This window comes from Loxodonta africana, chromosome 9 (assembly GCF_030014295.1).
Source record: "Loxodonta africana isolate mLoxAfr1 chromosome 9, mLoxAfr1.hap2, whole genome shotgun sequence".
Classification (NCBI taxonomy): domain Eukaryota; kingdom Metazoa; phylum Chordata; class Mammalia; order Proboscidea; family Elephantidae; genus Loxodonta; species Loxodonta africana.
In genome coordinates this window covers 78,163,507-78,191,199 of record NC_087350.1, presented here as the reverse complement: position 1 = coordinate 78,191,199, position 27,693 = coordinate 78,163,507, and the positions used below count along the sequence as shown (strand labels likewise).

The 27,693-nt window shown below is 41.1% G+C and overlaps 1 protein-coding gene across 1 annotated transcript in view; it reads right to left on the bottom strand.

Moving 5' to 3' along the window:
• The window catches only part of GABBR2 (gamma-aminobutyric acid type B receptor subunit 2), a 438,320-nt gene that overhangs the window by 233,380 nt on the left and 177,247 nt on the right, over positions 1-27,693 (bottom strand). The window contains exon 3 of the mRNA XM_064291676.1: positions 1,759-1,929. Coding sequence (XP_064147746.1) covers positions 1,759-1,929 — 171 coding nt within the window. The remainder of the gene's footprint in view (positions 1-1,758; positions 1,930-27,693) is intronic.

The following is a 27,693-nucleotide window of genomic DNA, read 5'->3' as shown; positions in this document are numbered from 1 at the left end:
GGGTCCTGGTGGTTCAATGGTTAAAGTGTTCAGCTGCTAATTAAAATATCGGCAGTTTGAACCCACCAGCCTCTGCAGGAGAAAGGTTTGGCAGTCTGCTTCCACAGAGATTTACAGCCTTGGAAACCCTATGGGGCAGTTCTACTCTGTCTTTCGGGGCCGCTATGAGTCCGAAATCGACTCGACGGCACTGGGGTTGCGTTCTGAGTCAGAATTAACTCAACAGCAGTGGGTTTGATTTTTGGTTTGGTTTTAAGCCACCCAGTTTGTTTTAATTTGTTACAGCAGTCCTAGAAAACAAATACACTCACATATGAACAGTTTTTTTCTTCTCCTCTTGGGCTGCTGAGCACACCTGGAATATCTTGTCTTTCAGGAGGTTCCCAAGTATCAAGAGCATACTTGGGAACAGACAGGAAAATCAGGTATATAAAGCAAATGGCAAAAAAGACAAGTGACAATTTTGCACTCATCTGAATAGAGATTTTTTTTTTTTCAAAAGATTTGCTCATATCTCCTATTGGTGAGGATGTGTGAAAATGGGACTTTGAAACGCTGCGAGTGGGAACAGAATTTGGAACAGCCTTTTTGGAGGTCACTTCCTCTCAAAATTCGAAATGACCCAGTAATTCCACTTCTAGAAATCTTTTACCAAGACTCACACGTAGGTATGAAGGTGTGCGTTTGCAAGCATGCTGTGGTATTGGTTGTGATACTAAAAAGCTGGAAACAACTTGTCCATCCATATAATAATAATAAAAAAAAACTACGATATTCATCCATAGGTTGAATAAATTCTGACATATCTACTCGACAAAACACCATGCTGTCATTAGTAAGAATAAGGCCAATCAAGATCTCCAAGATCTACTGTAAAGAGAAAAAAAAACCAAATATACAGTATGAACTCATATGGATTTAAAAAGCTGTATTAATAAAGTTCTGGGCAGATGAATATCAAACTGAGAGCAGGGGTTAGTTTAGGAGAGAGTGGGATGTAGAGGAGGTGGGGTGAAGCAACATTTACTTCTTACATATATGTTTTTGGTGTTGTTTAAATTTTTTGCAAACAAACAAACCACGTATCAATGTATGTTTGTAAGATGTGAAAAAACAGAACAAAACCAATCACTTAATCCATGGTGATACTGGAATCTTGGTTCTAAACCAGTTCCTCCCAAAAACTCTCCTCACAGGAGAAAACCTCTTAACTTCATATTGTAATCTTAAATGGTCACTACAACATTAGTAGGAGCCCTGGTGGCCCAATGGTTAAGCACTCAGCTGCTCACCAAAAGGTTGATGGTTTGAGCCCACCCAGTGACTCTCCGGGAGAAAAGACCTGGCAATCTGCTCCTGTAAGTATTACAGCCTAGAAAATCCCTGGGGCAGTTTTACTGTGTCACACGGGGTTGTTATGAGTTGGGATCAACTCAATAGCACTCAACAAAAACACAGCATTAGTAACAAGGGTAACTCATTGAGGGAATAATCACACGATTTAGCTAGACATGAACAATGAAAGGGAAGATTTCACTCCTGAGTGATTGTGGTGGGAGGTTTTCACCAGCACTGAGCACAGCTACTGGCTCTATTTTGTCAAAGGAAAAAGAGCTTTGATCCTGCTAAAATGAGCATTCTTAAAAGCCTCAAGATTATTACCCGTCTCTGATTAAGCCATATTGTCCCTTGCTAGATGATGACAGCACTTAAGGGGTGAGACCGGGGTCGATTTATGGGCGGTCGAGCAAAGCATACCTCGGAGAACCTCTGCACGTCCTGTGTCAGCGTGCCCACGCGCTTCCACTGGAAGTACTTCAGTAACTTCAGGATGGCTGGGTTCACTGCGTTATCTGATGGGACAGTCCGAAAGAAGTAAGGGTATTTTTTCTTATCAGCTAGGACAGGTGTGGTCGCAGCAAAGGAAAGCTGAAAGACACAAAAGAGACAACACTTTTTACTGGTGAGCCCAGGACCTTTCCAAAGGAGACTGAGACCTTAGTTCTGATATGGGATGCAAATAAATGGAGCAAGATATTTGCAAAGCCTTTGTATTGTGAAAATAATGCATACTAATCGAAGAGAAGTAAAAATCACACACACATACACAAAAATAGAGGCAGAAAGGAGGAAAACAACCAACAATCTACCCATCGGTGAATGTTGTAGTCTATTTCCTTCCAGCCCTTTTTCTAGGCAGAGATTTTTTTTAAAGCTTCCTGAGATAACATTTTACATACACAATTGAGCTGCCCCTTATTTTTCTTCGCTTAACATTTTTTTTTACATTACCCTACAAGCATTTAACCATCCTGTTGAAAATTCTTTGTAAACATTTTAATAATTGCATAATATTCCTACATGTGACTATTCCACAATTTCCTGACTCGTCCCCAAATTGGAGGCATTTGTTTCTAATTTGTCATTGTTGTTTTTGTTAGTTGCCCTTGAGTCAATTCCAGCTCATGTGACTCCACGTGTGCAGAGCAGAACTGCTCCACAGGGCTTTCAAAGCTGTGACCCTTCGGAAGCAGATTGCCAGGCCTGTCTTCTCAGGCAACTCTGGGTGGGTTTGAACTGCCAATCTTTCTATTAGTAGTCCAGCGCTTAACCATCTGTGACACCCAGGGACCCCAATTTGTCCTTGTTGGCATAATATTTTACAAGCATCTTTGCGCACAGTGTCTTTCCCCCTACCCTGCCCCATATTTCAGGCTATTTCCTCAGGACACAGCCTGTGATATAAAATTTCCCAGGTAAAGGACATGAGCTTTTGAAGATTTGATAAAACAAAACAAAACAAAACAAAAAACCCAAACCAGTTGCTGTTGAGTCGATTCTGACTCCTGGTGACCCCCATGCATGCAGAATGGAACTGTGCTCCATAGGGTTTTCAAGGCTGTGACCCTTCAGAAGCAGATCACCAGGCCTTTCTTAGAAGGCACCTTTGGGTGGGTTTGAACCATCAACCTTTCATTTAGGAGTACAGCACTTAACCATTTGCGTCACCCAGGGACTCCAAAGATTTAACGTTTATTCCCCAAAAGGATTGTATCAATCTGCATACCCTCTACAAAATCATTGCCATCGAGTCAATTTCAACTCACAGCAACCCCGCAGTACAGAGTAGAACTGTCCCATAGGGTTTCCAAGGAGCAGCTGGTACATTCAAACTGCCGACCTTTTGGTTAGCAGCCATAGCTCTTAACCACTGCACCACCGTGACACAGGTCGGGTAATGTTATTACCCTCATTTTACAGATGAGAAAACCGAGGCTTGGAGAGGTTAAGTGGCTTGCCCCAAGTCACATATGAGCAAGTGCCAAGGCTAGGACTTGAACTTGGAACTTTCGTTCTTGCAATGCAGTTCTCTCTCCAATATACCAGGCTGCTTCTTAGGGACGCACCCTGGTACAAGACAAGAAAGCAACGGGAACACTTTAAAAGACGAGAGAAGAAAAATATTTGCTTAAAAGACAGAACAATAATAGTGCATCGATGCTTATGCTTTTGATTCCCTAAGACAGTCCAATTCAGTTTTATTAAACAAAAATCATATGTGTATTAATTTTTTTTTATTTTAAGGGAAATTAATCTTTGCAAACATTTTAAGCTTTTATTGTGAAATACAACCTATATACATAAGTGTATAAAATATTTATGTTCAGTTCAAAGAATAATAATAAAACCAACATCCTACTATTCATCACCCAATTTAAGAAATAGCTTTAGTTGTAAATATTAAATTGTAGAGTCATTTAACTTTTTGAAATTTTTGCTCCTTAAGATACAATATTTTGCTATGTGGTATTATCTGATATTATTTCCTTCTTCATTCCTTTCTTCAACATTTCTACCACTGTGCCACCAGGGCTCCGCATACCCTCTAGCCAAGTATAAAATTAAAGGGCAAATCTTACCACATTCTTGTCAACAGAGGGAAAGAAAACATTTTTCTATGTAATTTATAATGATTTACCACTAAAAAAAGTAGAATCATATTGCATTTATCAATTATGCATAGGTTGAACCTTTTTTCCATGTGACTATTTTAACTAATAGTATGTCCTATGTTAGGAATTGCTTTTTCATGTCCTTTGTTTATTTCCTGAGTGGGATTCAATTGTTTTTCACATTGAGTCTAATGAAGACTTTCAATACACAGAGTATTCAAACTCAGGCTATGAGAGTTGCTGCAAATATTCCAATTCGTTTGCCTTTAAATTTTCTGTGTGCATTTTAATTTACACTCAGTAGTCAAATCTGTCCGTCTTTGCCTTTATGATTTCTTCCTTTTCTTTTAAGAGCCAGTAAGTTGTTAAACTGGATTGCAAGTATCTGCCCTAGAAGGCCCGGCTTAAATGTCACCTCCTCCATACCATTCCCTCTAGTCTCGGCCTCCTTTCCCTCAGCCTCAAGCGTAAAGGTGCTTATCAAACTTTTTGATCTTTGCAGCGTGTTTGTGGGGAAAAACCGGATCTTGTTCCAGTTCTAACTTGCATTTATCTTATTCACAAGTGAGGCTGAGCATCTCTTCCTAGGCTTTTCTGTAGTTCCTTTCTGAAAGCTGTTCACATCCTTTGCCCGTTTACCAATTTGACACTTGGTCTTTTTCTTACCAGTTTGTAGAAGCAATTTTTTATATTGAGGAAATTATCCCTTTGTGATATAAGTTGCTAATTCCCTCTCTTCCCCTGGCTTTTGCCATGCAGAAATTTTTATTTTATGTTTTTAATGTGGCTGAATTTTATCAATGTTTTCAGTCATATTCAGGCAGGCCTTTCCTCTCTGAGGTTATAATTCTTCCATGATTTAACTTAGTGCGCCCTTCCTTCTTTCCTTCCTTCTTTTGTTGCATTTAAGTCCTTGATCTAGAAGTGGTAAGGCTGAGGCAAACTCAAACTTTACTGTCACCAGCTTTCTCCCCAAACTCTTGGTTGTCTCAGCAGCAGCTCTAGATCTGATACATACCAGAGGTCAATCCCAGCATCTGGGGAAACGACACCCGGGCCCCCTCAGGCCCTAGCTAAAGATGCCTTGCTGTCTCTCCTGTCACCTAAGAAACCATTCCTTTTTCCCCCAAGGCTTCATGAAGTGGGGCAGTAGGAATCCTGTCCCTTTTTCTGGTCTGGCTCAGAAGGTGGAGTCACTGCCTAAGACCCTCTGATCTCCTGTGTCCACTCAGCAGCCTCAACAGATCCTATCAGCTGGAGCTGACCACACAACGGCTGTTACCTGGAAGCTAGAGGCACCTATAAGTACCAATTTCTAAGATCGCCATAGAGACCGGATACCCCAAGACCGATAAGGGTCAAAGGTAGAATCACTGTGAAAAAGATTCTGGGTAGAATAAGGGCCAATGGGAAGAATCCACAGAGAGGCAAATTTCAGCTGGACCCTTTAGGGAAGATCCTCCCATTCAGAGGATCTTAACCTGACTCCATGGACACATGTGAGGGGCTTCAAAGTGCCTGTGAACCTCCTGAAAACTGTATGAGAAAGTTTGTGCATACGTGTATGTGTACACAGACACACACATTTTTCTGAAAAGAGTATCCACGGCTTCCATCTGATTCGCAAGGAGGATCCTACAATGCAAACAAGGCCAGCACCCCAGTCTGCAGGTGCTACTTAGGTCCCACAGTGAGTGTGAGAAATAGAAGCTCCGTACTATCCCCAGTGGAGTCTCTGGGTGGTGCAAAAAGTTAACGAGCTTGGCTGCTAACCTACAGGTTGGAGGTTCAAATCCACCTCAGAAGAAAGGCCTGGAGACCTACTTCTGAAAAAATCAGCCACTGAAAATTCTATGTAGCACAGTTCTACTGTGACACTTATGGGGTCACCATGAGTCGGATTCGACAGCGACTGGTAGTGGTCATGGACTGTCCCCTCAAACCTAGTATCCATGATTCTTTCTTCTCTCAAGATTAAAACAACACTGCAGCCTCCTCTGCACACGAGGGTAGGAAGGAGCTATTAGAAAAATCAGGGAGCAACTATTTCAGGACCAGGGATGTTATTTGCACCATCATGTCCAAAAAAAATGCTTATCTAATACAATTTGGAAAATATTGGTTTTCGGATGTGATTTCTGAATCGCACTCTGGTTGATACTTCACCGTTATTGTCCCATTAGTTCCAGGTCCACAATTAATTGTTGCTTGAACACTCTCATATGTTTGCCCTGTAGGTAATTACAGTGGTTACTGTTCAGTGAATAAATGGCCCATTGTGTTTACAATGGGCTTGAAGTACAACGTACGCCCTGGGTCTAAATCATTTTGGGTGCAAAATATTAACTGGCACTGACGTTTTCTGCACCATTTGAGATAATGCACACTTTGATTAGATTGCTTTGCATCACTGTTCCTCTGGCTTTAGCGTCCTAAAACTTTCCTCCATAGGCAAAGGTACAGCTACCTAGTAGCCCTGCTGAACCTCAGAAACTGAGAAATCATCTAGCTCTGGGGTTCTCTACCCTGGCTGTGCATTGGAACCACCTGGGGAGATTTAAAAAAAAAAAACCCTGTTGATTTGGTCCCACTGTAAACCAACTGAGTCAGAATGTCTGGGCACAGGGCCCAGGCATCAGTATTATTTAAAAACTTCCCAGGCAATTATGATACCCAGCGAGGCTTGAGAACCACTGACACAACTCAACAGCTCTGGTTTGAATAAGCAGACTGAGGCCCAGAAATGGGGAGATATCCACCATAGCTAATAAGAAGTAGAAGCAGGACTCAACTCCAGGTCTAAAGACTCTACTACCAGTGTTCTTTCTCCCCCTTGACGGCTGCCCAGCTGCCTCCTATGTTCTCACCAGGCCTTCCTCCCCCAGAACAGTTACCCAACATCTGGGAACACCAGGGCTTCCAGCATTACAATCCTAAATTGAAGATCTAACTTTGGGCTCTCCTGCCTTATTTCACACAATCAAGTTCATTTCTAAACAGACTATGACTGATGCTTCAAGTTCATCCCTAACCAAGGATTTATTTCAGAGTATTTTAAAATTTAATTCATATATTGCTATGATTTCTAATTCTTTTGCATTGTTTTGTGAATTTGTCACATACAGTGTCTGCTTTTGGGATCTACTGAAATTTTCTTTGTGGCTTATTGTACGATCAGTTTTTATACTAATTCCATGGTGACTGGAAAACAGCATGTAGTCTTTGGTTGTAAGCTACAGAATTCCTCATTAGACTTCTTGTGCTTATTGAATATATTCATCACATGCACCTAGCATGACTAAGTATATAACATGTACTTGGAATGTATTATGGTCCCACAGCATTATTACCACCACACGCTTTGTGTTTTTGTTTATTTAATCTATCAAACACTAAGAGGTTTTTAAAATTTTCTCTGACAATTTCCCCATGTGTTTCTGCTTTTGCTTTATATGCTTTGATTTTGTGTTGAGTTGAGCATAAACGCCCATCACAATCATATCTTTATTTTTCAGCAATGTATACCCTTGTCTACCGCAAACAGCAGGCACACAATAGATATTCACTGAATAAAGACTGGAATATTTATCAAGGTAAAATAGACCTCTTCGTCCTTTTATTGCTTTTTGTTTTAAATTATATCTTGTTTGTTATTAATATTCCAGCCTCTATCACTGTTTGCATTTTCCTATCTTTGATCATCATTTTATGTATATTCTATTAAGATTGTTTTAAGTGTATTTCTTGAAAAGAGCATGTGGAAGGATTTTAAAATATATATGCTTATTGCTATAATAAATACTTAGTCCTGCATTTATCATCTCATTGGCTGTCTTACTCTTTTCCTATGCTTCCTTTTGTTTCTTTTAGTTCCCTTTGGTACTCAGACTATGTATCCACTCTTCTGTTCTAGATTTATTGATCTTGGTTCATGTTTGAAGCAGGACAAGGAGTTGAAAACATGCTGAGGATGCCCCTCTATTGCAGAACTTGGCTGAGTATAAAATTCTTGGACTACCACTTTTTCCCTCTGAAACTCTATAGTTCTCCAAGTTTTTTTTTTTTTTTCCTTTTTTAACAAAGTAATAAAAAAAAAAGGAGAAATCTGGGGCAAGTTTTTGATTGTTGCTCATTTGTAGGTATCCAGTTTTCTCTACCTGGATGCTTGAAGGATTTTTTTCTTTGTTCTTAGAATTAAAAAAATTTGACCTGATAGATACATTTATTTATTTGTTCTTGTCTCTCCTTTGGAACATCTGAGTATCTATATATTATCTCTTCATTCCTTATACTCCATAAATCCATCTGTCACATTTTCTTTCATGATTTCATTTCTTGATCCTTGTCCTCTGCATTCTGGAAGAGCATCTTACTTTAGTCTAGGGTATGTACACACTAAGTTTCACTAATTTCCAGTAGTCTTTGGGGGATAAAGCGGCACTTCATTATTATTTAGCTTTGCAGCTCTTTAGGTATAATGTAGTTGAGTAGCTCTACATATACACGTTAGCCATTCAGGTTATTTATTCTGTGAATTGTCCATTTGCTTTTCAACAGCCTCAGTTTTAAACTTTATAGTCTCTAACATATTTTTACTCAGTTTTGTAGTAATTTTTTATGATTGTATTCCTTTTTACCCCACCTCTTATCTCAGACTGTCCTTTACTTGTTTCACGGAGACTATGTTTCCTAGCACACGATTAAGGATGCCAAACATCTTTCTAAAGTTTTCTTCTTTATCCTACAGTATATCATTTTCAGAGATGGCCTCTTCTGGGTATTGTGATTCTTTGATTGTTCTTGTAGTACTTTTTCAAAGGCTAAATGTTAAATGTTTCCAATGTATATAAATGCTGTGGAATTGTACACTTGAAAATGGCTTAAATGGTGAATTTTATGCTCTGTGAATTTTACTGCAATTGACAAAGAAAAAAAAAATTTGCCCGTGGTCATACCTCTAAATACAGCAGAGCTCATACCTTTAAGCCACACTCAACAACCACAGGTCCTCAGAAATGGAAAAACAAAACAAAACAAAAAAAACCTTCAACCTGAACACAAGAGATTTCCCTGGCAAAGATAAGCAGAGTTTGAGAGCAATTCAGATTCCCGGACTCTTGAAGAGTTTGAGTTTGAACCCCAGCTCTGCAGCTTGCTAGCTGTGTGACCTTGGAGAAGTCACTAAACTTCTTCTCATCTGTAAAGTTAAGCTCATAATCTCGGTTCTGCCTGCCATGGAGGGGTGGTGTCAGGATGTGAAAAAATTTTATGGACTACAAAGCTGTACAAATACAAAAGGTTCATTGTTGTTGTTAGGTGCCGTCAAGTCGGTTCTGACTCATAGGGACCTTATGTACAACAGAATGAAACACTGCCTGGTCCTGCACCACACCCACAATCATTGTTATGGTTGAGCCCATTACTGCAGCCACTGTGTCAATCCATCTCATTAAGGGTCTTCCTCTTTTCCGTTGACCCTGTATTTTACCAGCATGATGTCCTTCTCCAGGGACTGATCTGCCCTGACAATGTGTCCAAAGTATGTAAGGTGTAGTCTCTCCCTCCTTGCTTCTAAGAAGCATTCTGGCTGTACTTCTTCCAAGACAGGTTTGCTTGCTCTTTTGGCAGTCCATGGTATATTCAATATTCTTCTCCAACACCACAATTCAAAGGCATCAATTCTTCTTCTGTCTTCCTTATTCATTGTCCAGCTTTCACATGCATATTATGTGATTGAAAATACCATGGCTTGAGTCAGGCATACCTTAGTCTTCAAGGTGACATCTTTGCTTTTCCACTTTAAAGAGGTCCTTTGCAGCAGATTTGCCCAGTGCAATGCATCTTTTGATTTCTTGGCTGCTGCTTCCATGGGTGTTGATTGTGGATTCAACTAAAACGAAATCCTTGACAGCTTCAATTTTTCCTCCGTTTATCATGATGTCGCTTATTGGTCCAATTGTGAGGATTTACATTTTCTTTATGTTGAGGCGCAATCCATACTGAAGGCTGTTGTCTTTGATCTTCATCAGTAAGTGCTTCAAGTCATCTTCACTTTCAGCAAGCAAGGCTGTGTCATCTGCATAACGCAGGTTGTTAATGAGTCTTCCACCAATCCTGGTGCCCCTATTCTTCTTCATATAGTCCAGCTTCTCGGATTATTTGCTCAGCATACGGATTGAGTAGGTATGGTGAAAGGATACAACCCTGACGCACACCTTTCCTGACTTTAAATCAATCAGTACCCCCTTGTTCTGTCCGAACAACTGCCTCTTGATCTGTGTATGGGTTCCTCATGAGCACAGTAACCAAACCAAAACCAGTGCTGTCGAGTCGATTCTGACTCACAGCGACCCTACAGGACAGAGTAGAACTGCCCCATAGAGTTTTCAAGGAGCACCTAGCGGATTCGAACTGCCGACCCTTTGGTTAGCAGCCATAGCACTTAACAACTACGCCACCAGAGTTTCCGAGCACAATGAAGTGTTCTGAAATTCCCATTCTTCGCAATGTTATCCATAATTTGTTATGATCCGCACGGGTGAATGCCTTTGCACAGTGAATTAAACACAGGTAAACATCTTTCCAGTATTCTCTGCCTTCAGCCAAGATCCATCTGACATCAGCAATGATACCTCTGATTCCACACCCTCTTCTGAATCCGGCCTGAATTTCTGGCAGCTCCCTGTTGATATACTGCTGCAGCTGCTTTTGAATGATCTTCAGCAAAATTTAATTTTGTGTGATATTAATGATATTGTTCAATAATTTCTGCATTCGGCTAGATCACCTTTCTTGGGAATAGGCATAAATATGGATCTCTTCCAGTCAGTTGGCCAGATAGCTGTCTTCCAAATTTCTTGGCATAGACAACTGAGAACTTCCAGCGCTGCATCTGTTTGTTGAAACATCTCAGTTGATATTCTGTCATTTTCTGGAGACTTGTTTTTCGCCAATGCCTTCAGTGCAGCTTAGACTATATGCTACCTCTTGAAATGGCTGGACATCGACCAATTCTTTTTGGTATAATGACCGTGTGTATTCCTTCCATCTTCTTTTGATTCTTCCTGCGTCATTTAATATTTTCCCCATAGAATTCTTCATTATTGCAACTTGGGGCCTGAATTTTTTCTCCAGCTCTTTCAGCTTGAGAAATGCCGAGCGTGTTCTTCCCTTTTGGTTTTCTATCTCCAACTCTTTGCACGTGTCATTATAATAATTTGTCTTCTTGAGCTACCCTTTGAAATCTTCTGTTCACTTCTTTTACTTCATCATTTCTTCCTTTTGCTTTAGCTACTCAATGTTCAAGACCAAGTTTCAGACTTTCTTCTGACATCCATTTTGGCCTTTTCTTTCTTTCCTGCCTTTTTAATGACCTCTTGCTTTCTTCACGTATGATGTCCTTGATGACATTCCACAACTCATCCGGTCTTCAGTCATTAGTGCTCAACTCATCAAATCTATTCTTGAGACAGTCTCTAAATTCAGGTGGAACATACTCAAAGTTATACTTTTGCTCTCGAAGGCTTGTTCTAATATTCTTTGGTTTCAACTTGAACTTGCATATGAGCAATTGATGGTCTGTTCCGCATTCGGCCCATGGCCTTGTTCTGACTGACGATATTGAGCTTTTCCATTGTCTCTTTCCACAAACGTAGTCGATTTAATTTCTGTGTATTCTATCTGGTGAGGCCCACGTGTACAGTTGCCATTTATGTTGGTGAAAAAGTTATTTGCAATGAAGAAGTCATTGGTCTTGCAAAATTCTATCATGGAATTTCTGGCATTGCTTCTACCAGCAAGGCCATGTTTTCCAAATATTGATCCGTCTTCTTTGTTTTCAACTTTCACATTCCAATTGCCAGTAATTATCACAATGCATCCTGTTTGCACGTTTGATCAATTTCAGACTGCAGAAATTGGCAAAAATCTTCAATTTCTTCATCTTTAGCCTTAGTGGTTGGCACATAAATTTGAATAATAGTTGTATTAATTGGTCTTCTTGTACGTGTATGGATATTATCCTATCACTGACAGCGTTGTACTTCAAGATAGATCTTGAAATGTTCTTTTTGACAATGAATGCAATGCCATTCCTCTTCAAGCTGTCACTCCTGGCATAGTAGACCATATGACTGTCTGATTCAAAATGGCCAATACTAGTCCATTTCAGCTCACTAATGCCTAGGATATCGATGTTTATGACATTTCATTTTTGACAATTTCTAATTTTCCTAGTTCATACTTTCCATGTTCTGATTATTAATGGATGTTTGCCCTTGTTTCTTCTCCTTTTGAGTCATGCCACATCAGCAAATGAAGGTCCCAAAAGCTTGACTCCATCCATGTCATTAAGGATGACTTTACTTTGAGGAGGCAGCTCTTCCCCAGTTGTCTTTTGACTGCTTTCCAACCTGGGGGCACTATATCAGACAATGTTCCACTGCTATTCATAAGGTTTGTCATACTGTGGGGGCTTGAGTGTTGCTGTGATGCTGGAAGCTATGCCACGGGTATTCAGATACCAGTAGGGTCACCCATGGTAGACAGGTTTCAGCTGAGCTTCCAGACTAAGACTAGGAAGATGGACCCAGCAGTCTAATTCTGAAAAGAATTAGCCAGTGAAAACCTTATGAAAAATGTTCATTAGACTCACTATTATTATGCTTGCCAGAGAGTCATTAATAGATGCTGTTTTCGTGGAGTGTGTTTATGCTGGGGATCCTCTGCAATCTTTCTGAGGTCAATTTTTTTTTTAAGTGCCTCACCTTACACTCACTCAGGTGAGTCCATCCTCTAATATGCCTAAGTGCAAATTCTGTTTGACAATGGATGGACTGATGGATGAATGGAGAGACGAACCAACCACCAATAGGCCAACCACAGTATGAACCATCCAAAAGAGAGTTATCCTGAACACATGTCTGGCTTGGTGATACATGTTCTCTAAGAGGTTATGTCGGGTAGGTATCACCATCCATTTTACAGCTAAAGAAACCATGGCCCAGGAAAGGGGCATAAGCTGCTCAAGGTCAGTAAGGGAGTGTGGAACTGGTCTTTTGACTTCATATCCAGTGGTTTTCCTTTCAACCCAGCTCTGTGCTGTTAGCCCCAGGTGAGGTGAGGCAACAATCCAGAGCTCACTCCTGCTTCAGTGAGTAGAACAGGGAGGAGATGGCTTATTTCAGGACTTCTAGGGGCTCTTAAACATAGCAAGTGTCCCCATGATGGGCATGGTTGGTCCTGGGCGATTCTGGGAGATAGCCACCAGAGTAGGATGGTAAGAGAGCCATCAGTATTTCTTTCCAAGTGGGAAGCTCCCCGTGCCACGACATGTTTTGTGAGACCTGTTGTTAGTTGCTGTTGAGTTGATTCCAACTCATGGCAACCCCATATACAACAAAATGAAACACTGCCCAGTCTTCTGCCATCTTCACGATCTTTGGCATGCTTGAGTCCACTGTTAAGGGCACTGTGTATTTTTAGTGCCTTCAAACTAGGGCACTCATCTTCCAGCAGTATATCTGGCAATATTCTGTGGTAATCCATAGGGTTTCCATTGGCTAATTTGCAGAAGTAGATCACCAGGCCTTTCTTTCTAGTCTGTCTTAGTCTGGAATCTCCACTGAAACCACCACCCAAATGTCAGTTTGTTGTACTGTGGTGGCTTGCATGTTGCTGTGATGCTGGAAGCTATGCCATTAGTATTTCACATACCAGTAGGATCACCTATGTGGACAGGTTTCAGCAGAGCTTCCAGGCTCAGACTTAGGAGATTTAGGGTCTGCATATTGAACTTTGAGTTGATTTAGCATTAAGCACGGACATGCAGAGAGATGTGGAGAGCTACAGCAACTACAAGGCCACTTTAGGGAGCCAGGAAACCAGGGCTAAACCCTATCTTTGCGACCAATTAGCTGAGAGAGCAAGAGCAAATCATTTCCCCTTTTATGCATCTGTTTTTCCCATCTCTAAAAATGAGAGACCGGTCCAAAGATTTCAAAGGTTCCTTGCAACTACAAAATTCTCTGCTTCTCTCACCAACAATTGAGGAAAAAGATTAAGGGGTTTGTTAGTTTTGTGTGGGTGTGTGTTTGATTTGATTTGATTTATTCAGATAATTGCCGTTGTGTTTCGGTTCTCTTTGCAGATATAAACCTAGATGAAAAATGTAAACACACCTCCCAGCTTCAGGATCTTTATTAAATTCCAAGCCACTGATGAATTCTTGCCTAAATGCAATTCATTCTCTAACTGGTTTTGGGCATCCGAGTTTAAATTCTCTGCAGAAATAGACCATTTTTCAGGTGGAAAGTATCACAAGGGGAAGAGAGGCATCGTTGCTAAATCCTCGGTAAGAAACTCAGGCCAGATGCGAGCGGGTAAAGAAATGATTGAGGCTTGCTCTTTTCTCTGCTAGATTTAATCTTTTTCCATGGGTTTGCTGACTGTTTCTGTAATTAAATGAGGGAGGTATTTGTCATCTAGGGTCCCTTTCAACTGAGATGAATAGAACGCAACTTTCTCAGGAAGCTTCTGACAAAACACTGTTTGTGGCCAGTGCCAAAATGTATACAAAGGCTCCAGACTGTGTGCGTTGGGAATCCGGGTCCCCTTCAGGTTTGCGCCAGGTCACCGCTGCGCCAAAGCCCAGCCAAAAACTGTTTGGACACATAGATGCCCGTGAGATTATTGTGAGGGGTTGCGGCTGCAAAGCATTTCCCCAGTTAACGAGGGGAAATGAATGCCTGATGTTCGGGTGAGTCCTTCTCAAAGCCCCACTTCAACAAAAGGCCTTCTGGGGCACCGTGCATAGACTTGCTGGAGGATTAGAAACCTCTTTAGCCAGAGAGAGCCCAGCCTGGAACCACGTGGGGAACAATTCTTTCTCCTTCCTGTTGACGAGTTTTAGGTTTTAATCTCTCGAAGGTGCTCAGCATTTCAGCTCTTACCACCCACCTCCACAGCCATATTCTTAGTGGGAAGTTGTAACAATTTGGGGGGCAGGTTACCACTTGCCGCCGAGCGGATTCTGACTCATGGCCAGAGGTGTGCGGTGGGGGGCGGCGGGGCCGGGGAGGACAGACAGGGGAACTTGCCCTGGGGCACAAGTCCAAGGGGGCACCTGACGAGGAGCCACAAATACAAAAGGTGCCTGACTGAGGCAGTCAGACGAGAGGGGGAAGGTGTTTCTGCTGACATGTCACTGCTATGAATGTCTATTGATCTTGAAATGGGTGAGGGGGAGGTACAATTTAGAGATTGCTCCTGGGAGCTCGTTACCTTCTGCTCACGGCGACCCCATATGTGTCAGAGTAGAACTGTGCTCCATAGGGTTTTCAATGACTGCTTTTTTGGAAGCAGATTCCCAGGACTTTCTTCAGAGGTGCCTCTCGGTGGACTCCACCTCCAACATTTAGGTTAGCAGCCGAGCACATTAACCATCTGCACACCACCCAGGAACTACAGGAGGCAGGTAGAGGAGGAGAAACTGAGGCTCAGGGAGGTACAGTGACTTGCCTGGGGCCCTGCAGCTAGTAAGAGGCAAAGCTGGGATTCGAACTCAGACATTTTGACTCCTTGAAGTTATCACATAATGATCATCTACCCTGGCGCAAGCACTGCAGGAAGGGCTTTGCAATCTCTTTGTTGTTAATGCACAAAACAACCCTGTTAGGTATCTGCATTTTTCAGATGAGACAGAAGCTCAGAGAGGTTAAGTAATTTGCACATGGTCACACAGCAAGAAACCAGAGACTAACTTCACAAGTCCACACTCATCCCACACACCCTGCTATGCTTCTTTGCTGTGATTTAACAATTTCCAAAACATGTTTACCTATTTAGTCTAATTTTAATTTTCACAAAAACTCTGTGACCATAGGTAGGGTAACTTTATTACCCTCATTTTACAGGTTAGGAAGCTGAGGTTCAGAGAGGTTAAGTGGCTTGCTCCAAGTCACATATGAGTAAGTACCAAGGCTAGGACTTCAGCTTGGAACTTTTGTCCGTAGAATGCAGTTTTCTCTCCAGTATACTAGGCTGCTTCTTAGGGAGGCAACCTAGTGCAAGACAAGAAAGCAACAGGAGCAATTTAAAAGACGGGAGAAGAAAAAATAAGATATTTGTTTAAAAGACAAAACAATAATACTGCATTGAGCCTTACGCTTTTGATTCCCTAAGATGGTCCAATTGAGTTTTACTAAACAAAAATTATATTAAATTTTTTTTATTTTAAGGAAAATTCATCTTTGCAAACATTTTTAAACTTTTATTATAAAATACAACCTACATCCATAAGTGTGTAAAATATATATGTTCAGTTTAAAGAATAATAATAAAACCAACATCCAACTACTCATCACCCAATTTAAGAAATAGCTTTAGTTGTAAATATTAAATTGTAGACTCATTAAATTTTTTGCTCCTTAGGATACAATATTTTGGTATGTGGCATTATCTGATATTTATTTTTGTTTCTTTCTTCATTCCTTTCATCAGCATTTCCACCATTATTTTCTGTAAAGACTATTGGAAAACAAATATTACTTCTTCACAGCTTTTAAAAAATTTAAGTAAAAAATGTGCTTTAAAAAATGGGGTAAAGTAGAGAAACAGCGAAACCAAGTCGAAGCTGAGAAAGCAGCGTGGTGCCTAATGGTAAGAACTCTGGCTTTCAGTTTGCACAGGCTGGGTCTGAACGCCAGCTCCACCACTCACTTTGGGGAAATTACTTCATCTTTTGGAATCTCAGTCTCCTCCTCCATGAACCAGGGTGACACAACCTACAACTAAGGGCTGTTGTGAGGATCGAAATAGTACAGGCACCCAACTCACGATTACTAACGTGAGATCACAACTTCTAGCTATTAGAAGTTACTAGAAATTACTAGAATTAGATGGTATGTCTTACAATTTTAAAAGGCCTTTTGATTTATAAAGCCCTTTCCCTCAATATTACCTCAACTCCGAGAAAGGCAGCATGAGTAGTACGTCCATTTTACAGATGAGAAGCTTCAGCCTTAGTGAGTGAAAGGGTTTGCTCCTAGTGATGGTGCTGCCACCGGACAGAGATGTCATTTTAAGTCAGGCCTTATAAATCCTCATCTAGTGATTTTAAAATGGCTTGTTAATTTATAAAAATAATAGTGATTATATTGCTTGTGTAATTGTTTACGATTGGGATATATGTCTTTAAACTCCTGGTAAAATGTTCCACTTGCCCCTCACAGCTGTGCAGGTGGCAAATGCAGTAAATTCAAGAATTACATTAGAAGCCTCTTTGGTTTCCTCAGCTCCTTTGCACATTGCTTTTAGCTTATGTCTTTAGAGGTAAGAAGCATCCTTGTGCGATCACAGCTGTGAAGCCAACTGCCTTTTAATTACCACACTGCAAAAATCATGTCTCCTCATGTCAATTTAGCACCTCTAATTAGTCAATATGTGGAAATAACATCTATGGGTGGAAAAGGTGCACTGGGGCCGGGCTCCATCCTTGCAGGGTGAGAGGATGCAGCATTTCCACCTGCTGGGAACATGTCTCCTCCCATCTCTGCAGGTCCAGCTCCTACTCATCTGTCCAGTCCCGCTCATGGCCACCTCCTCCAGGGAGCCTTCCCTGCCCTCCCCCAGTTCTCCCAGCACTGTTTCTTCTCTTGCTGTGGGGCACTGAGATGTGACTGGTGGCCAGGCCCATTTCACTGACTGACCGTGAGCTCTGTAAGCATTATCTCCAAGCCATCTCTGTAGCCATAGGATAAGAGGGAGTAGTGGGGAAGGGGGACAGCAGGGCCATAAAATGCCTCCATGGCTTTGTCCTCCACACAAGAAGTCACTGCAGTTCTCACAAAGAACTGGGCTGGGAAAAAAGGTAACTTTTGGTTTTTCTGGTTGAGGAAGACAGGGTTTTAGCCGAACCCATTCCATATGATGAAATACAGCCAGAACGCTCCTTAGAAGCAAGGATGGAACGACTTTGGCTTGCTTACTTTGGACACATCATCAGGTAAGACCAATCACTAGAAAAGGACATCATGCTTGGTAAAGGAGAGGGTCAGTGAAAACCAGGGAAGCCCTCAATGAGATGGACTGACGTAATAGCCACAACAATGGATTCAAACGTACCAATGATGGTGAAGATGGCACATGACTGGGCCATGTTTTTTCTGTTATAAATAAAGTCTCCATGAGTCAGAGGTGACTTGACAGCATCTAACAACAACAACAATCCCCTTGAAGCATCTACAGAGAGTCTAGGCCAAGTTCTGGGAAGCAGACTCATGGCATGTGTCTTAGTTATCTAGTGCTGCCATAACAAATACCACAAGGGGATGGCTTTAACAAAGAGAAATTTATTTTCTCATGGTTTAGGAAGCTAGAAGTGTGAATTCAGGGCGTCGGCTCCAGGGGAAGGATTTCTTTCTCTGTTGGCTCTGGAGGAAGGTCCTTGTCCTCAAACTTCGCCTGGCTGAGGAGCTTCTCAGGCGCAGGGACCCCGTGTCCAAAGGATGCGCTCTGCTCCTGGTGCTGCTTTCTTGGTGGTATGAGGTCCCCAACTCTCTGCTTGCTTCCTTTTCCTTTTATCTCTTTAGAGATTAAAGGTGGTGCAGGCCACGCCCCAGGGAAACTCCCTTAACATTGGATCAGGGAGGTGACCACGAAAGCGTGTTACAATCCCACCCTAATCCTCTTTAGCATAAAGTTGCAATCACCAAATGGAGGACAACCACACAATACTGGGAATCATGGCCTAACCGAGTTGATAACATATGTTTGGAGGGACACAATTCAATCCATGACACCATGGAATAGAATATTTTTTAGTACGAGTATGTCCCAAGTATTATTAAACCTGGCAACCCTATCGCTTAGGCTGCTTCCGCTGCCAGAGTTCATTCTCTTTTTTTTACTATGTAGTTTCTTTCTTTTTTTAAAGAGACCAAGCCTCTCTTTTTTGTACTTCTGATAGTGCCCGCTCTCTGGTGCCCAGACAACAGTGTACCTCATTCTGTGCCGTTTAAATCCATATTAGGACTTAATTTAATTGAAAGTGATGGAGATTCTGATTTGTGAGGAGCATATATTCTTGTAAAATTCGTTAATGAACCTGCAACTCAGGTTCCTCATATGTGGCTCATCACTGTCCTGATTTTGTCAAATCCATATACCACTTGTGTTATTAATTTATTTAGTATTTTTCTTTAAATTGACTTATTCTTTTATTTGAATACTATGAATGGAAAATTAGTATCATTTGCTTAGAAAAGAAAATAATGTAAAAGTAAATGAAAGGAAAGCGTACCTATTAAGTTACTAAATATTAATCTGGGGGTTCACCTAAAATCATTGGGGGTACCACCAGAGGTACCCAGAAAACACGACACTGACTAATATAAACTCTCTGTCGGTTTGGGAATCCCCTCTATGACCTAGTAAATGATTATTCATCTGAAATTCAAATTTAACTGAGTGTCCTATATTTTATCTGGTAACACTAAGTAGCCATCGAAGCCAGGGATGGTAAATAGCTTTAATAGCCTTAAACCTAAGCAGCATCACCAATGGGGTGCCAGGGGCTGCCAAGAGAAGTATGTGAAGAGCATGTGGTGATCAATTAGTTATGTCTGCAATTAGCACAGGAGGAGGGGAGTAATGGCACCAACGCCACTCATTTATCTGACATCCTGAGCTAGTCTAACTTCTTATTTTACAAGCTGGGAAGAGAAGGGACTTGTCCAGGTTCCTATTCCAAGTCCACAGCCAGTCTGGGACTAAACCCATTTGCTGCTCCATGCTGCCTGCTCGGAATCAAAAGAGAACCCTACCAACGTCATTTATTATGTAATTTCCGACTATCCTCAGCAAACATGACCGCCCATATCATCAGCCAGAACGCACACAGCAAGTCAAACCCTCTACCTGATCCAGTTTATCATCATGACTACCTTTGAATGCCCTAGAATAACACAAAAGATATGAAACAAAATCCATTTATACTAAGAACGCTTTGTTGAAGGAGATGTCACTGTCACAGCAAAGCACTGTTTACGTAATATCTTTGGGGATCTTGGTACTACAATTTTACATTTGGCTCTTGGTAGAAACTAAAAATAAGTATCACGCTTTATTGCAAAGCAGATATTTCACTTACTGCTTATTAAATTGGATGGGATTGAACTGAATTTGGTCTTTTCCTTAATCTTTATGCTGTTACCCTCCTCTCTCTGGGCCTGGGTCCCTCATGGGTAAAATAAGGAGCCTGCACTAGGTGGGTTTTTATTGCAACTCTAAAATTTTATGATTTTGTAATTTTACGTCTAATTTACAAACTAAGGAGAAACTCTTCTCTCTTAAGGCAAGGCAATGAAAATTGCTCTAGACTAAAGACAACAATGCCAGAGGGTTTTAAACCAGCCTCCTCCACGAAGAGATTTGTTCAGTGTAATTGTTTTATGTCTCCATTTAGATATTAGCCTTTTACTTTCTGCTCTTCTTAATCAAGTTCATTCATTAATTTTCTCATTCATTCAACAAAGATTTATTTTCTAGAAAAATTACAGATGCATTTACCCTTTGACCCAGAAATCCCACTTCTAGGAATTCATTCTCCATCCATACTGGCACAAATATGGCACGTGGCCAAGGTTGTTCCAAAAAATTGGGAACAGCCCAAATGCCCATCAGTAGGGCACTGGCTGTCCAAACAACGGCATGGCCTCACAGTGAAATGCTAGGCAGCTATGAAGAGAATAAGAGAATAAGTGAGTGCCAGGAAAGCTAAGTGAAACAAGCAAGACACAGAACAGTATACGTAGTATGTTCCCTTTGGTGTAAGAAGGAAGAGGAGGAATACACCCACACACATTTGCTCATCTTGTGATAAGAAACACTGGAAGGATCAAAAAAATTAATAAAAATGGTTACATATGGGGGTAGCATGGAACAGGATGGTGGGACCCTGGTGAACTGGACCCATGAATTCTTGACTCTACCTTTGTCGTATAGTTTTAACTATGAAATCATATAAAGTTGCATATATTTAAAGATAAAAACTAATCAATAAGAAAAAAATCCCATAAAAAGTAATTCTAAATGGATCAAAGACCAAAATATAAAACCAAAATTCCTATAAATGTTACAGAAGAAAAAATAGGTTCAACTCTAGAGGACCTAATACACAGCATTAACGGGATACAAACCATAACTAACAATATACAAATACCAGAAGATAAACTAGAAAACTGTGATCTTCTAAAAATTAAACACTTATGCTCATCCAAAGACTTCACCACAAGAGTAAAAAGTGAGCCTACAGACTGGGAGAAAATTTTGGGCTATGACTACAGACTGGAAAAAAATTGGGGCTATAACAAGTCCTAATCTCTAAAATCTACAGGAAAATCCAATACCTCTACAACAAAAAGACAAATAATTCAACTAAAAAACGAGCAAAGGATATGAACAGACACTTCAACAAAGAAGACATTCAAGTGGCTAACTGGTACATGAGGAAATTCTCGCCATCACTAGCCATTAGAGAAATGCAAATCAAAACTACAATGAGATACCATCTCACTCCAACATTACTGGCACAAATCAAAAAAAACAGAAAATAACAAATGTTGGAGAGGTTGCAGGGAGATTGGAACTTTTATGCACTGCTGGTGGGAATGTAAAATGGTATAACCATTTTGGAAAATGATACAGCGCTTCCTTAAAAAGCTAGAAATAGAAATGCCATATGATCCAGCAATCCCACTCCTAGGAATATATCCTAGAAAAATAAGAGCCATCACATGAATAGACATATGCACACTTATGTTCACCGCAGTGTTGTTCACATAGCAAAAAGATGGAAACAACCTAGCTTGTTGTGGTACGTACACACAATGGAATACTGTGAAATGATAAAGAATAACGATCAATCTGCTAAGCATGTCACATGGATGAATTTAGAAGGCATTATGCTGAGTGAAATAAGTCAATCACAAAAAGGACTAATATTGTATGAGACCACTATTACAAAAACTCATGAAAAGGTTATTTCGCAAAAAGAAACAATCTTTTATGGTTACAGGGGGAGGGAAGGGGTGGGAGGAAAAAACTCTAACTAGACAACAGGTAAGTTGTGACTCTGGTGAAGGATAAGACAGTACACAATACTGGGGAAGCCAGTACAATTTGGCCAAGGTAAGGTCATGGAGGCTCCATAGACAGACATATCCAAACTCCCTGAGGGACCAAATTACTGGGCTGAGGACTGGGGGGACCATGGTCTCAGGGGACATCTAGCTCAATTGGCATAACATAGTTTATAAAGAAAATATTCTACTTCTACTTTGGTGAGCAGTATCTGAAGTCTTACAAGCTTGTGAGTGGCCATCTAAGATGCTCTACTGGTCTTACCCTGTCTGGAGCAAGGGAGGATGAAGAAAATCAAAGACACAAGGGAAAGGTAAGTCCAGAGGACTAATGGACCACAACTACCACAGCATCCACCAGACTAAGTCCAGTACAACTAGATGGTGCCTGGCCACCACCACCAACTGCTCTGACAGGGATCCCAATAGAGGGTCCCAGACAGAGCCGGAGAAAAATGTACAACAAAATTCTAACTCACAAAATATCGAAAAAAGACAGACTTACTGACCTGACAGAGACTGGAGAAACTTCGAAAGCATGGCCCCTGGACACTCTTACAGCTCAGTAATAAAGTCACTCCTGGGGTTCACCCTTCAGCCAAAGATTAGACTGGCCCATAAAACAAAATGAAACTAAATGGGCACACCAGCCCAGGGGCAAGGAAAAGAAGGCAGGAGGGGACAGGAAAGCTGGAAATGGGGAACCCAAGGTAGAGAAGGGAGAGTGGTGCCATGTTATAGGGTTGGCAACCAATGTCACAAAACAATATGTGTATTAAATGTTTAATGGGAAACCACTTTGCTCTATAAACCTTCATCTAAAGTACGAAAGGAAAAAAAAAAAAATCAATCCCTAAAAATTGAAAACAAACTAAAACAAAAGAACCTATGAATACACCTAGTTGCCAATATCATCATATGGAGAAAAACTGTTAAGGGATTTTTGGACACATCTTTAGTGTCCACCTAAGGAGGTATATAACACATACTCACACACACACGTTCACAGATTTTTATCGTGAAAATATTTAAGCCTACATGGAAACCCTGGTGGCACAGTGGTTAAGTGCTATAGCTGCTAACCAAAAGGTCATTAGTTCGAATCTACTAGGCACTCCTTGGAAACTGTATGGGGCACTTCTACTCTGTCCTATAGGGCGGCTATGAGTCAGAATGGACTTGACAGCAATGTGTATAGCAAACTTGAAAGAAACTACAAAGAACACCATATACCTTCCACTTATATTCACCATTTTCCACATCTGCTTTTCTTTGTCTCTCTCTCTCTCTGGATATGCATAGTTATACACACACATCTACACACACATGCACATGTACACACACGCTTTTTTGCTTTTGAACCATTTGAAATTAACTTAAAGATACCATGACACTCCTAGATAGTTCAGGATACATCTCCTAAGAATAAGGACATTCTCCTGTATCATCACAATGTCATTATTATGCTTATAAACATGAACAATAATTCAATATCATCTGTTATATAGTCCATCTTCAAAAATTTCTTCAATTTCCCCAAAACATTCTTTACATTTTTAAAATTCAGAATCCAATTAGCATTTATGCCTTGTGTTTGACTGTTATATTATTTCAGGCTCTTAATCTAGAATAATCCCCTGGCTTTTTACTGTTTGCTGTTCAGGACACTGACTTCGTTGAAGAATCCAGGCCAGGTGACTTGTAGAAAAATGGCCCATATATGTCTGGTTGTCTCCTCACGGTCAGATTAATGTTTAAGCATTTTTATTTAAAGTAAAAAAAAAAAAAATTATATTTTCTAGCTCTGTTCACTGAAAAAGCCCAATGATACCCTAGTAGCAATGAGCAGATCTTAGTGTCTAAATATGATCCCCTACCAGAAAGAACCAGGACTCCTTGAAGAGATGATTGATTCCAAGTCGAGGGTGGGTAAAATATGAAGTGCTCAAACTAATGGGATGAGGTGGGCGAGAGGAAGAGTAGAGGAGAGAAGGAGGGAAAGAAAGGGCCAAAAAAAGGAAAGCCAGATTAAATGCACAAGGAAGAGTAAAACTAAAAAATGGCCATTTTGCAACCCTTATGTAATATATACCTGATTCAGGCAAGGATCATCAGTGGCTGCCAAAGCCATTGGGTAAAAGGTTGTGAGGGAACAGGATATTCAACTGATCTCAAATCACACTCAGAGACTGCTTATTGATTACAAAAGAAAAAAAAAATCTTTGCCATAAATCCAGCAGATGCCGCCTTAACCAAGTGATCAAAGTTAGCAACAACCATAACGGTCTAAACTGGCATCGTGGGCCTCCTGACAGGATGTATTGAGAAGAACACAATATAAAACATGTAGCATTCTTGCCCTAATGGTTTAATCTGAATCTAATCACAAAGAAAGAATAAAACAAGTACAGATTGTGGCACATTTTATAAAACAACTGGCTTGGACTTAAAAAAAAAAACCAATGTCACGAAAGCCAAAAAAAAGTTGGAGAACTGTTCTAGATTAAAGGAGACAGAAGACATGACCCCAAATGCTATGTACACTCCTTTATTGGGTCCTTGACTCCTCCCCTCAAATAAACAGCAAACAGTCGGATCAACTCGATGGCAACAGGTTTGGTTTTTTGGTTTAAGATGTTTTGGGGGCAACTAAAGAAATCTGAATATGGAACATATTGTGTCAATGTAAAAAATTTTAGACATGATAATTATAATTATGTAAGTGAATATTGTTGTCGTCAGGAAATTCATGCTAAAGTATTTAGAGGTGATGTGTCATCACGGCTGCAAACTACGCCAAGTGGTTGAACCAAATTGCATGTGAGAGAGAGAGAGAGAACGCAGGAGCGGAGGGGAAGAGAGAAAGCAAACATGGCAAGAGGTAAATAATTGCTGAATCTCGGTGAAGGGTCTATGATTTTTGTTGGACTTTCCTTTAATCTTTTTGCAGGTTTGAAATTTTTCAGAATAAAAAGTTGGAGGAAAAACTGGTGGAAAGGCAGAAACATAAAGAGAGCCACAAAAATACTGTTTGCCTTTAAAATAACATCTGCAACTGACTGAAACACACTACATTTAACATATCTTAAAAATCCATGAATTCATGGTTCATGCCCACCCAGAGATGCAAAAAAAAAAAAAAAAAATCCATGAATTCATAACATACTTGCATAAAAAGGAGAGATTGAGAGAAAGAACCCCAAACAAAATGAAGATTCCTGGAGGTGTCCTAGATTCCAGGCCACACTGGGCTTAGGGTTCACCAGGCAAATGAGGCAGATGCTGTCCATACCCTTGTGGACAGAGCCAATGAGCAGCAGGCAAGATGCACAGTGAACAAAGAATTAAGATGCGACGATGTTGTGAGGAGGGGGCAGCCAGGTGACCTGGATGTGCCTACTGGAGGCAGCAATCTGGCTGGGCGTGGTCTGGAAAGGCGTTTCAGAAGAAGTGTGTTTAAGCTGAGAATTGGGTAAAAATCTCTTTATTAGTGTGAGCTGGCAGGTTGGACCGAGATGCTTTGCTGTGCTGAAGGGCCATGTACCAGGATTCTAGGAATGGACCCAGAGTTTCCGAAGACACCCAGGACAGAAGGAGCCCACCTCCTGATCCATGCGAAGCCAACATGCCATCTTAGAAGTAACCAGGACAGTGCTATGTAATAGTTTTTGATGGGCATTTGGGGAAAACTAAGAAAATTATGCTTATACTGGCATTTGGGCATAATGTCTAAATAGTTGTCTAACCGAGGAGCATTTTTCTCAAGTACAGGCCTTCCTACTGTACAAGGCTCAATCTCTGCATCATGGAAATAGTAAATTATTTAATCTTTTTAGTAAACGGATTCCAAGCAGAAGTCTTCTGTATAATTCAAAACTAAAGTAGCCTATGCTCTATTAAAAAAAAAAAAAAAATCAACTCATTCATTATAAAATCACCCAGAGTAGAACTCTAAGTACTATGTGCTTGAATTACTTAGCAGGTTATTGATTTTCACCAACAACCAGTCCCTCCATTTTCAGAGTTCAAAGTAGCCATCTATTTTGTATACACAACAAGTTATTGGATGAGTAAGAACTTTAAAAGTAGTGTTGGTGTGCGGGTCTTGAATGATTTACAGGGAGAACATACCCTTGTTGAGAGGCGGGTGGCAGCAAGGGTTGGCCTCTGCAGACAGATAGGAAGTGCTTGCTTAGGTGGAATCGGGAGGAATGGGAGAGACTGGGTTCTGGAGCCTCCATCTCCCTGAAAGATCCCGCTCCCAGAGGCCTTCGAATGACCTCGCCCTGCATTCTGCTCACAGCAAGAAGCTGGGCAAGTCCCAGCTCTCTTTGAACCTTAGTTTCTCAATCCTGAAAATGGGCATAATGAAGATGATGTCTGCTTTTCCTTCTGCATGGTGTTGCTGTGAGATTAAATGAGATCATGTGAGAGGCAGAGTCACCTAGTGGCTGTGCACATGGACTCTGGAGTCACTTGGTACTGGCAATCCCTTTGCAAGATACTCAACCTCTCTGTGCCTCAGCTTCTTCATCTGTAAAATGAGAATAATGACAATGCTTACGTGTCACCGGGATGGTCATGCACAGTGATTACAACTGTGCCTGACACTCAGCAAGGGCCGCAGAAATGTAAGCCAATAGTGTTATAAATTGGTTTTGTAACAAGCCACCCAGGTGTGAGGAATCCACTTTGACCATTCACAGTTTCTGAGCACCTGCTCAGTGCCAGGTCCCATGCTAGGACCTGGGGCTCCAGCCACTGCTCATGCAGTCCTTGTCCTGAAGGACCATAGTTTGGTGGTTAAGATCAAAACCCTATCAGAGAGTTGTAATAAAATGAAGAAAGCGCAAAGATGAAGGAAGTAAAGAAAATGCATAGGGAGGCAGTGGGTACCTCATTTAGGTGGACAGCAAGATTGGGGAAAATTAGGGAGGCTTCCTAGAGGAGATAACACTTGTGGTAAATACCAGAAAATACAGAAGACGCAGCCAGATGGGGAGAGGTAGCAGAGAAAACATTCCAGCAGTGGGAACAGCGTAGCTAAAGGTTCCAGAGCTGCAGACAGCACAATGGCAAAGGCCTAGAGGGGGGCCTAACAGAAATGCTGGCCTTTAGCTCTGCCACTACTTGCTGTTGACCTTAAGTAGACGGCTTAACCTTTCTGGGCCTCAGTTTCCTCACTGGTAGAATGGAGACATTCCTGACATTGGAGAACTGGTGTGGGGAGTAAGGGAGACATCAAAGCTGAGGACCTGGCATAGGTGCAAGACTGTTACCACAATTGCATACAGAGTATATGTAAGTGGCCTTGGCTACCTGCTTAGTTCCTGTCTTCCTCTCTCATGTCTAACATACAGCATAGGAATGGAAGGAGAACCAGGCACCCACGAGCCCTGACTCCAAACCAGGTGAAATTACACACAGGTACCCATGAAGGAAGATGACAGGTTTGAAGTAGGCACTGATGGCTCTGACCCTCAGGGGATAATGGCACAACATTATCAAGTTATCGAGGCCCAACAACTGGCCCAGACCTCACCCTTTATCATAGGAGCTGAGACTCAGGGCAAGAGGTATGCCAGAAGCCACACAGCTAATCT